The sequence below is a fragment of the Rasamsonia byssochlamydoides genome (genome assembly GCF_041956645.1).
Source record: "Rasamsonia byssochlamydoides strain NRRL 3658 unplaced genomic scaffold VTN77scaffold_79, whole genome shotgun sequence".
NCBI classification, from domain to species: Eukaryota; Fungi; Ascomycota; class Eurotiomycetes; order Eurotiales; family Trichocomaceae; genus Rasamsonia; species Rasamsonia byssochlamydoides.
Genome location: NW_027192462.1, coordinates 97,315 through 109,229, shown reverse-complemented (window position 1 = coordinate 109,229; position 11,915 = coordinate 97,315). Strand labels below are relative to the sequence as shown.

Genomic DNA, 11,915 nt, shown 5'->3' with positions numbered 1-11,915 from the left:
CGAACAGAAGAATGCCCTTCTCCAGGCAGTAGCGCATTTTGCATGTGCTCCAGCTCACCATGGCTCCTCAACAGAGGGAAGAGAAGGTCTACCATCCCAAGGATGCAATCTCAGCGGCGTTTAAGAGCACCGCGCTGACCGGAGGGGTCGGTCTTTTTGCATCAGCGGTGCAGAATACCTTGGTCAAGCAGAACATTGGACCATGGGGCGTGTTCGTGAGGAGCGGCGGCACAATTGCTATCTTTGGTATGTGATGCTTCTGGAATTGCGTGATTGAAGGAAATATGGCTTGGTTGCTAACTCTGCTTTCTTCAGCGGCAATGGGTGGTACCTATGAATTTGTGAAGACTGCGTCGGCAAACCTGCGAGAGAAGGAGGACCACTGGAACGTTGCATTGGGAGGCTTCTTCGCCGGCTCGATCCTGGGTCTTCGAGGTTCGTTTGATGAATCCCCTCTAATAATAAGCGAATTCAAATAGCACGTTGATGACTGACATACGGTGTAGCCCGGACCTTCCCGGCGCTGCTCGGCTACGGTGCGGCTCTGGCAGCGACCCTGGGTGCTTTCGAATATACTGGAGGCAGGCTGTGGGGTCATGACGAAGACCCAAACATGGATAAATTCGAACAGTTGGAGAAGTTGCGGAAAGCCTACAGAACTCCGGCCGAGGAGACATTTGCGGAGCTCGGGGAAGGGAGAGGTACGTATTTGTGGATCAATCGATTCCATGACGCCAGTCAATGAGCATCAGATTGACATAGTTCCCAGGTATCTATGCCCCTGGATACGCAGAGCGACGCCGCGAGAGAATCAAGCAGGCATATGGCATTGATGTGCCCACTTCACCACCGCCTGCATACTGAGATAGCACTTCGGCTCTTCATGTAGATTACTTCCATCCTTGGGGCGCCAGGAGGGCCCATTCGACGCATTAGTATTGTTTCCTTAGGTCTCCAAAGTCAATTGCAGCTGTTTCTTTTTCACCATCTGTTACATCAGCCGCCAAGGTTTGGTTATTGACCCGGGGAGGTCGTAGTTATAGTGATGTCTCCGCCGCCGATTGATATCCTCTTCTCCCCACAAAAAATAATGGCTGTGGGCAGGTTATCAGAGGTACAGTATTGCATATAACCAGCCCGTGACTTGTTCGAAAGAATGGAAGCGTAAACTCCAGCACGCCAAGCGTGTTCTTGGGACGAGATTATTTTTGGGCCTCACACCTGCGCTCTACGGAGTACTCCATACCTATCTCCAGATGCTTTTTCAATCTATGCTCCTTCAATCTTGTTTGCCTCCGGCCCTTCTCGTCTCGTTTTCTTTGGCAAAGGTTCGGATCTTAGCTGCTCCGGACATCTGCCCCAGCAAGGACTTGGAGCCTCCGGCGTTTTGAATAAATGTTTCTAGAGCCTCGAACAGGGTCTGCTACCCTATCAGCCTAAATAAAATGGACCGCAACCGATAGAGCTGCAGTTTGATAGGGGACTACTGCCATGAGTGGCTTACGGACCATTGGACCCTGATTCCGCGGTGGAGCAAAGCGAACGTGCGTTCCTTGATCGTGCGTTGCATTCCACACATATGCAGTCAGCCGCAAGTGATGATATCTGCCATTCGACATTGGACAAAGCCGAGGTGTTGTGGGAATTGGTGCAGATGATTATTGATTGAGTGGCTGAAGATTCGGCGTGCTCGATCCCGGGTCCCGTAACTCTCGTGTGCTGCCGTTTCCACTCAAGACACACCGACAGTTGATGACGTCGAGAATCGTCTGTACGGGATACTTCGTACTTCACAGACACCCTACCTCCGGAGTAGGTAATCTCATTCTCGGGTTCTACCGTTCTCTCCTTTTGTGGAGCACCCGACAAATTTCAATAGTAAACCATTGATTGGTTACACTGCACATCCGCCGTAAGGAACGGCTATGAGGCTTCCGAGTCTCGACTCTCGAACAATGTGGATACCGCAGAGGAGATGCTAACGAGATAGTCTGGGGATGCATGCCGCGTTAACTATGGCATCGTTAGCATGTGCTTGAGGATTGATCGGCGAAGAAGATTCCATTTCACCGCCACATCGCTTCCAGAATCCAGACTCGTTCGCCTCGACCATCGCAACCCTAAAATTAGTGATGAGTTAGTCGGGCGTTTGGGAAGATCGAGGATCGAGGGATTTCCAGCCGAGGGGAGGCTGGTGCTGCGCACCTCCACCTGGGGGGAAGCCGGAGAGATCATAGTGTGCGGTAGCGCGGGCGGTGGATGCTCTAAGCGCAGACGTCATCCGCAACCGTCACCGTCGCCGTCACCGTCGCCGTCACCATCGCAACTCAGCGTGGCCCAGGCGGACACCCCCCCTTTTCTGTTCTGGTGCTTGCCCAATTCCCTCTCGCATGATTTCTCTTCCTCCCTTCGCTATTTCACGCCCTGCCTCGTCTGTGTCTGTCTTCTCCTCGATGTCTCGCCAGTGGCTGTAGCCTCTATAGTTGGATGGCGGGGGTGCGTCCTCAGCCTCGCAAGCTCGTTCTCCCCGCAAACAGTCTCCTCCAGATCTAAGCCCCGTCCGCCTGAACAACGCCTGCGCCCGCAGCAGCGGTGGCGGCGGCAACGGTAGTCACCACCATCACGGGCCTTTGAATCACTTCTGACTGTCAATTGCTCTCTTAATCTTGGAATTGCTTCCTGCATCTGTCCCGGTGATTATTGTTGTCGCGCTGACGACGCTTGCCTGCCATGGCCATGGCTGCTCGGTCACAGTCCCCTTCTCACGACGGCCTCCCATTGCCCAGCGACTCTGTGCATTTGAATAGAGGATACGGTCCCGGGTCAGGATCGCGCCCTAATTCATACATCGCCAATTCTTCCGACTACGGTGCTGCTCAGGGAGCTGTCGCCGATCCATCGCCGCTGGCGCACTCTACTCGCTTCAGTGAGGAGTTTGAAACCAGCCAACGAGGCTCATCGCTGCTAGATATACCAGCTGGTGGTGGCTTACAACGGAGTGAATCGCAGATGTCGCACCGCAGCTTGGCCCCTTCTCGCCTCGGCACGCTGAAAAAGAAGCCCTCCTTAAGCAAAAAAGGGAGTATCAAGCGTAGCGGCAGCAGAAGAAGCCTCCGCGCGGGCAGTGTGAGGAGCCTCCATCTCGGCGAGAAGGAGAAATATGGTGGAGAGGATGTCAACAGCGCCTTCTACGTCCCCATTCCCACTAGCGGGAGTCCTACAGATGAGCTTGCGAACAGATTTCAAGGCAAGTCAACTCGACCTCTGACCATGAGGTCGAGATAGCTAACTGGAGAACAGCATGGCGCAAAGTCCTGAAAGATCTGATCGTCTTTTTTAAAGACATTCAGAAATCTTACGAGACGAGGGCAAAGCTGTTACTGTCCACATCAAATATTATCAATAACATGACTCTGCCTTCAACGTTCCTAGAATCAGGCGGACTGGCGGATGCGACTGAGATCCTTCGGAGTTATCACAAGCAGGGGCTGATAGAGGCCAACAGAGCGAGGGAGGTCGAAAGTGAGGTCGTGATGCAGCTGACCGGTCTTCGGAGTGACCTTCAACAGAAAACAAAGGAGATCAAGAGTCTATCTGGCGATTTCAAGAACAGCGTGGACAAGGAGGTCGAAAACACGCGAAAGGCTGTACGGAATTTGCAGGAAACGCTTGGGCTTGTCGATATCGACCCATCCGCCACGTCCGGGAAACATGATCCATTCATCCTCAGGTTAGGTGTCGACCGGCAAATTGAGAAACAAATTGAAGAGGAGAACTATTTACACAGGGTGGGCTCTTTATGTTTTACCTTTTACCGATTTATCAGAGTTAACCAGATCTAGGCGTATCTGAATCTGGAAAGTTCGGGTCGCGAGCTGGAATCGATAGTCGTCGGCGAGATTCAGAAAGCGTACAACGCATACGCCAACATCCTCAAACGAGAAGCTGATGAGGCCTACGACACCGTAGAGAAGCTTCGAGCCGGTCCTATCTCGATGCCCAAAGACCACGAATGGAACAATTTCATCGCCGAAAATGACCAATTAGTAGATCCACGGGTTCCGTTACGGAGCGTTGAGAACATCACTTACCCTGGGAAGGACCATCCGGCTGCTGCAGAAGTGCGGTCCGGCATGTTGGAACGGAAGAGCAAATACCTGAAAAGCTATACTCCCGGCTGGTTCGTTTGCGCCATTGGTGTTTTGTCTAGTTCCCACCCTCCGGCAGCATATAACTGATCTCCAATTGTAGGTATGTTCTGTCTCCAACACATCTTCACGAATTCAAGTCTGCGGATCGAATCGCCTCGCAGACGCCAGTCATGTCCTTGTACCTGCCAGAGCAGAAGTTGGGCTCGCACTCACAGCCTGATTCAACCTCGCATAAGTTTATGCTCAAAGGACGGCAAACAGGATCGATGCACCGCGGCCACGCCTGGGTATTCCGCGCCGAGTCGTACGACACGATGATGGCATGGTACGACGACATCGCGAATTTGATCGGAAAAACGGGCGAAGCACGGAATGCATTTGTCAAGCGTCACATGCGAACTCTTAGCGGCAGCAGCTTCAAGGCAAGCTCGATCAGTAGCGATGGCGTGATGGACGAAGACGAAGCCGACCGGACTCCGTACTCTGGCAATTCAGCCGTATTACAACGGGCCCCGTCAGTGCTAGCAGTGACGTCCGCGCCGCGCCCTCAACCAGGTGGGCGATTTCCGAGTGATGTACAAATCGACCGACACTTACACGACCCTCTGTCACGTTCTAGTGGAGAGAGTGCAGGTGGCAGAGATGCTGCTTTAGCAGCGGCCGCGGCTCTGCCCGGATCCGGATCCGGAGTTCCGCCGGCAGTTGGCCACGAAGTTAATGATATCAACCAGAACGCGCGGCCCTACGGGGCCTCAAACGATGAATCCAAGCCGGAACGATACGACAGCTATGACGGTGACTGGACGAGTACGTCAGCAGGCCTGACTACTCAAACAGTACAGCATGATGCAGCAATCCAACCAGACCGTTTAGTGGCTCTTCCTATCCGTCAAGCTGTCGCATCCTCTTCCACGGAGAACCGTGGAGACGCGACCAGCACAGTCGGTACAGATGCCGAGAGTAGTTCCACCGCGCCTCCGAGTATGAATACCACTGAACAGTCAACCACCACTACTACCGGCTTGACCTCGATTTCTGCGGGTGAAGAGGCGGCATTAGCCGGTCTGAACCAAGGCCAACTGCGGCGACAAGAATCACAGCGGTCGAAGCAGAGCCAATCCCCTTTCTCGTTGACGGGTTCGAGGCCTTCCTCGATCGCGACTTCCTCTCCGTCGACCGACGGCGCAGCGGGAGCGACCTCCAATGCCGCTCGTCCCGGCGCGCAGTCCAAGAGAAGCTCCTTAACAATCGACCTCCTCAAGATGCCAGGAAAGTTTCCTCGTACGATGACCTCGTGAATTTATCACATAGGTCGATATCGATATTTCTCAATCCCTGAAAGAATTCCTTCCTGATGAATTGAATGACTTCAAGCTTATTATATTTTTATATTGGCCGTGTGGTTTGGCTGGCATCTGACCATCGCGATGCCATTAGCGGGCTTCTCTTCAATTGAAATTCAAACCTTTCCGTGGAAGGTTGAATGTTGATGGAGGGCGTTGGCCCAGGGAATCGAATTGACTCAGTCACTGGCAGGCTGTTTTCGCACGTCTCTCAATCAATCAATCCTTTTGTATGTATGTTTCGTTTCCCTGTAGATGAGATGCTCACTCACGTTTCTTTCTGCTCGCTGGTCCGGCGTTTGTTGTGTTTGTGGTCATTTTCATCTCATTCCCTTTTATTTTTTAGAACGCAACTGTCATTACCGCTGGGATATTGGTTATTCACAGGAGTTTGAGTTTAATTGGGTTTAAACTCTTCTTCCTCTTTTCGAAGTTCGTTCGTTCGTACGTCCGTGCGTGTCTCGTGTACGTATGTACGCACGTACTGTACCTTTGCTTTGCTTTGCCTCGCTGTGCTTTGGCAAGCATCGTCATCATCGTCATCCGCTGCTCGAAGTTCGAACTGGTGCGTCTGCGTCTTGTGTCTTCTAGGTCTGCGTACTGTAGTGCTCCGTACTCCGTACTGTCTGTATCTGCTTTAGTTTTCCTTTTTTTTTTCCCCCTCCCCTTGAATCCTGCTAGGATTTGGATGGAACTGGACTGGAACTGGAACTGGAACTGGAACTGGAACTTTGCGTCTCCGTCTCCGTCCATTCCCTTCCTATTTTTATCTAGCCTAGATACTCCGTACTAGATACTCACTTCCTAAGCTCTGAACGTTTTCTTCCATTGGCTTTTTTTTCTTTGAAGGTCCTTCTTGATTGAATACCTCCCCTGGAATTACAATGTTCCATGGACTGGACTCTGTGATTTTTTTTTACCCAGGCGGGAATTTTATATCTGCAATCTTAGGTATTATCTCTGTCTGTGGGCGTAATGTATGTACAGTACAGTACATATATACTGACTGTACTGCATACCACACCATCCTTTTTTTTTTCAGCCAGTTGAAGAGGTAGGTAGGCAGAAACAATGAAAAGAAATAATAGGGGTTCTTTTCGGATCTGAATTTCCACTTTTGTTTTGGTCTTTGGAGATCCAGGGGGGAGGGAAAAAAAAAGTAGAACTTGAGGATTAACTTACAACTGTTACAACTAGAAGGATCTTTAAGACACAGGGATCTAGAGCACTGCAGTGGTAAATCAACAGTCGTCCGCTTCGTTCTCGGTAGCATACTAGCATACACATAAAAAAATAGATTTAGATACTGAATTGATGTTGCTGATGTTGCTAAGTGAACAACCTAAACCTAACCGCCAGTTTTTTTTTTCCGAAATTCAACATCTCGAAACAGAAAAACAAAACCGGGGTAGTACAACCGCAGACAACCGCAGACTTTTTGTGCCTAACAAAAGGAGATATCTGTCCACAAGTCCATAGAAAGAAAAAAAAAGCTCATCATCCCGATAGTGTTACTGTTACATGATTTGGTCCTGAGTCAGACCAGACGTCGGCTCAGCCCCGTCCATCGCATCGCCCTGACCAGGAGGCGTAATGTACTTGACAAAGGTGATTCCCAGAGGACGGCCACCGTATTGGTAACCAGTGAATTTGGCTAGAAGATACAGTCAGTAACCCTGTACGTAAAATCATGTATGTGGCGGCTGACACACCAATTGCAGTTTCAGCAGTTTCCGCATTGTCGAACTGCACCACACCAGTACCGCGGGAGCGACCATTCGGTTCATACTGGATCTCGGCACGCTCGACCTTGCCAATGGTGGAAAAGAGGTCGACAAGATCCTCGTTGCATGTAGACCAGGGCAGCTTATTTCATGTCAGCACAGCCCAGAGAAATCACCCCAATTGTCGCAGGGACACTCACATTGCGGACGTAGATGGTGTTACTCCTGTCTCCGCCAGAGGTGGCATAGTCGGTAAACGGATTGGGTGGAACAGACGCAGCAGGTTCGTAGCCACCCCCATATCCACCGCCATAGCCGCCGCGCCCGCCGAAGCCGCCGCCGAATCCGCCGCGCCCAGCAAAACCACCACGACCACCAAAGCCGCCACGGCCGCCAAAGCCATAGCCACCGCGGCTACCGTATCCGAATCCTGCACCGGCGTAGCGATCCTCGCGCACTTCGAGATTTCTCCCCTGCCACTCATAGCCATTGAACTGCTGGATAGCATTCCGAGCATCATCAGCAGACTCAAACACAACAATACCAGAACCTTTCGGGCGGCCGCTAGGGTCGGTGTGGACATCTGCGCGGATCACAGCGCCATGTTGGGCTGCACGGTGCAATGGTCAATTTCTATCTGCCTATGTCCGATATGCAGGTTTAGATCAACATCAGCACGGTCGGAACTTACCAGCTTGGCGGAATAGATCTTTCAAGTCTTGCCAGCCAACATTGAAGGGAAGCTGTCAATCATCCCAAGTCAACATGCGAACTTCAGTCTTTGGGATGGGGACAGGGGGGAACAAACGTTGGAAACGTAAATCTGTCGTCCGCCACCGTAACCCCCAGCACCACCTCTGAAATCCCGGGAGGGGGGCCCTGCAAACCGGGGTTCGGCTTCACGGTCCTGCGATCGTTGTCAGTGGTATATCAATCGAATAAGGACGGGGGAAACTTACCTCCCGAACGTATACGAGCCGTCCCATGAGGTTTTGGTTGCTGAGCGTGTTGACGGCATTCTGAGCTTGCTCCTTTGTCGCGTATTCCACAATCCTAAACGGCGCGGTCAGTGGGACAGAACAGACAGGGGTTGGGAAATGATGCATGACGTACCCGCAGCCCTACAATATCCGGACGGCCAGGTCCCGACCCGTCAACCCAAACAGTCCATCAAAGTAACCAAAGACAAACCAGGAAAAAAAAAGATCAGCCGCTGCTACACATTGGCGCCCACCTTCGACATTCCATTCGGAAGGAGTAACACATCGGCAAAGATAACCTCTCCAGCTATACAACGCACGACCTTCAGTCAGCCACACCCCACCGGACCGTCGCGCAATCCAACCCGTATGATTATATGACCCTGCTCACCCTGTCTCATGAAATCTTTCAGGTGATGCCACTTGACATCGTAGGACAGATTGCCGACGTAGACCCGGCGTTCTTGCTGGGAGGATTCGCGGACGGACTGCATCATCTGTTCTTTCGCCGCGAGGCGTTCTTCGTACGATCTACCGGATGAGATGCCACCACGTCCTCCGTAACCAGAACCTGAATGTCCTCCAGAAGCGCCAGCTGCACCACTCATAGGAGATCTGGATCTGCGGTCACTGCGGCGGTACTCGTCACGGTCACGGCTGCGAGAGCGGCTGCGAGGCGAATATGAACGGCGGCTGCGACGAGGACTACGCGAACGACGACGCGGAGAACGAGACCTCTCGCGCTGGGTAATGTTAGCCGCGATGGACGGCGACTGCATAGAAAGAAGAAAAGCAAGGATTGCGAGGATGAAAACAATCGCAAACATCGCGCGGGTTGAGGGTATAAGAGAGACGACGATAGGAGTATCAGGAAATCGGCAAGAAAGGCAAGGACCCTGTGAAAGGAGCGGAGCACGTGTGTTTGGAAGTCAGGTGACGCCGACCTCCCTGGAGGCCGAGGATAAATGTCAATGGCAGATGAGGAAAAGTTTTTGGCGCCATAAGACGGAAAATTAAATGATATACGACCAGAAACTAGGAGGGACAGTGCTCGCTAGGCGCAGGCCACACGAGGTTCGCTCTCTTCACCTCCCATCGTTTTCAGTCTCCGACTTTTGATTTTGTCTTGACATTCACACTCCAGTGACTAGAAGACGATGAAGTCGGGGGAGTGAACAGCAATTGTGCTCCAGAAATGATGTGTCTTTGTTCCTCGATGAGAAACATATCGACTCATCATTTCGTCTCCATTCACAGAGCCTCCCTTGAACTGAGAGTGGGGATCGTGTGACTGATACACAATGGTGAAGAAAGAAATGTTATCCACTTACTTGATGCGGTCGATAAACGTCAGCTGTTGATAGTGAACAAAGCGTCAGCGGCTGCTTCGAGAAGGAGAGCAAGAGGAGGGAGATATCAGGGCTCTAGGGAAGAAGAACAAAGATGACGGCCCCGAATCAAAGAAAAGTTTAAAGAAGAGAATGAAGAAGCGCGCAAAAGTGGAGAGTAGAGGCTCAGGTATGCTAGGTGGGCAGTAGATGCGGAATAGGAGCAAGCACCGGTTGGTGTTCCCCGACTCCGTACACCGTAGCCAAGACGAGGGGTGTGTGGCGGGCCAGACCACAGCCGACTTGATGGGAGCAACAGTACGGCAAGAGGAGCCTTGAGGAAGGGGAACTGTGTGGGAGAGGGGGTGGGAACAACAACAACAAAAAAAAAGAAAAAGCAAAAAGGAAATAGGGTTAGGGACAATTGCCAGTCGAGGACGAGGGGGGGGAAGATAATCGGGCAGAGGGCATAGAGGAGAGAAGCAAAAGAAAAGAACGCAACCCACCCATGATTTGTAGGAGACACTGCCGAAAGAGGATACAATGGTTTGGGACCTTCCCCTCCGTTCAGGGTTCGAAATGGAAAGGTAAGGTGTGAGGCAGAGGCTGCACTGCACGAGGGGGAGCGAAACAGATGATGGAGGGGCGCTTGAGTGGGCAAGCAAGAGCCCGGGATGCTCGTAGGCTCAGGGACGTCAGACAGTCCCTGTGGACAGGGATGCTGGAGGTTGGGGGTCTACAAGATGACCTTTCGAAGGACACTGGAACTCGTCAGTGGTAGGCAGAGAGGTGACAGTGGACACGCGCGTTACCAGTGGACACGCGCGTTACCCGGGGACAGCAGGGCGGGACGGGGGACAGTGAGCACGCACAGGATGGGAAAAGAGGATCACAGTGCAGCTGCACGCAATGGGCAACTGGAGTCGTTTAGCCGGTGATGGGCTGGAATTTGCAGAGCCTGTCAGGAGTCAGGACTCAAGACTCGGGAGAAGGAACGCCGCAGGCGAGGATCTCGAGTCAAATTAATTTAGGTAGACAGAGGCAGTGCTGAAGCGCGGTATGTGTCTGTTGGTGCCGCTCTGCAGATGCAGCAGAGTAGGGCTGATCTGACTGCTTACTGACCTTCTTCTTTCTATCCTTTCCGAGCTTACTGTGTCGTCTGGGGGGGTGGAAAGAAACAATGCCCTGATTCTCCCACGCGACTTGACTTCGCGGTGCTGCACAGACTCCGGTCACCAAATTGGCGATCAGCTGTGGTCGGGGAGGAGAGAGTTTGGCTGGCCGCGCAATGGTCCTTAGCACTACTGACGCGGGCTTAAGGGGACCGTTTTGGTCTGATACGCGTCCTGCCGACAAGATCGCACTCTGCCTGTGTCGTCACAACCCTAGGCAAGCCGCAAGGTATGGACCGGTATGGAGGAGCAACGGAAGGACGCCGTCACTGGATCGCGGGTGGTCAGCGCAGCGATGGAGTTTTTGTTGTTTGATCGATCGCGGCTCAGTCGTGTCGAGGGGGTGAAAGGGAGAAGCGAATAACAATGGGCCGGGAACCGTGGACGGAGAGCTAGACGAAATTCGGGCCTGGAGGCGGGGATGGATCCCTACCAGGGTGGTTAGGCTAGAGGTATGTGCCAGAGAGCAGTCTTGGTCCTCTTGGAGGAGAGGGTTGGTTGGGCAGTTTTTTTTCTTGCCTGTCGAATGACTCGAGTCCTGCCGGCAGCTGTCTGCGGGACCGGCGGCACTTGTCCGCCGTATCGAGCCATCAAGCAGTAGGCACCTACTATAGTACCTAAGGTATGCAAACAGCACTACTCTGTACTCCGTACTAGTGAATTCGTTATTAACGAGGTTTAAGGTCATCAGTCGAATGGTCGATACCTGGGTAGCCGGAACTTTCACTTGGAGATGTGCAACAATGCTCAATACTATCACCCATGGATGCGATGAAATTGATCTGGTAAGCCACTGCCACCACTGCCGAGGGGCTTACAATCATGTGAGGGTTCCTTGTGTTATCCAGTGCACCAAACTACTTCACCAACGAGCTAGTGGTGTGTCAATAGCGGCAGCGGGATGAGCTTCCTAAACATGCACAACGGTTGCAGGGCTGGCTCTGGCTCCACCGAAAGGCACTGGGGCTGGCTGGTCAGCGAGTAGCTGATTAGTAAGTCACTATTAATCCGCATCATGATGCGAATAACGACATCTCGATGTGCGACTATTTGGCGCAGATACGGAGTACTCCGTACATACTGCCCAGACAAGATCTCTCTCTCGTCCTGCTTACTCTCCGAGGTGGAGATCTCAAAAGCATGGCATCATGCTGGTGGGCAGTAAGGCTGCTTCGAGCAAGGGGCCCATTGTTGAGTGACTTGACTTGATTTCTTTC

The 11,915-nt window shown here is 52.3% G+C and overlaps 4 protein-coding genes across 4 annotated transcripts; 3 read left to right on the top strand and 1 right to left on the bottom strand.

The window, feature by feature from the left end:
• Positions 1-59: 59 nt before the first annotated feature.
• Positions 60-864, top strand: VTN77DRAFT_8834 (uncharacterized protein; the record flags this gene model as incomplete). The annotated part of the gene is made up of 4 exons (XM_069425375.1): positions 60-246; positions 316-435; positions 507-701; positions 770-864. The coding sequence occupies 4 exons, from the start codon at positions 60-62 to the stop codon at positions 862-864; spliced, it is 597 nt and encodes a 198-aa protein (XP_069274303.1).
• A 1,165-nt stretch (positions 865-2,029) lies between these two features.
• Positions 2,030-2,611, top strand: VTN77DRAFT_8833 (uncharacterized protein; the record flags this gene model as incomplete). The annotated part of the gene is made up of 1 exon (XM_069425374.1): positions 2,030-2,611. The coding sequence occupies one exon, from the start codon at positions 2,030-2,032 to the stop codon at positions 2,609-2,611; it is 582 nt and encodes a 193-aa protein (XP_069274302.1).
• Positions 2,612-2,730: 119 nt separating this feature from the next.
• VTN77DRAFT_8832 (uncharacterized protein) lies at positions 2,731-5,449 on the top strand (the record flags this gene model as incomplete). Its single annotated transcript, XM_069425373.1, has 4 exons — positions 2,731-3,247; positions 3,301-3,788; positions 3,843-4,180; positions 4,252-5,449. The coding sequence occupies 4 exons, from the start codon at positions 2,731-2,733 to the stop codon at positions 5,447-5,449; spliced, it is 2,541 nt and encodes an 846-aa protein (XP_069274301.1).
• Positions 5,450-7,011: 1,562 nt separating this feature from the next.
• VTN77DRAFT_8831 (uncharacterized protein) lies at positions 7,012-10,036 on the bottom strand (the record flags this gene model as incomplete). The annotated part of the gene is made up of 11 exons (XM_069425372.1): positions 7,012-7,148; positions 7,207-7,360; positions 7,419-7,828; positions 7,910-7,961; positions 8,027-8,125; positions 8,178-8,271; positions 8,332-8,339; positions 8,453-8,505; positions 8,590-8,941; positions 9,530-9,552; positions 10,033-10,036. 11 exons carry the CDS (start codon positions 10,034-10,036, stop codon positions 7,012-7,014), a joined length of 1,386 nt encoding a protein of 461 aa, XP_069274300.1.
• Between the last annotated feature and the right edge of the window lie 1,879 nt (positions 10,037-11,915).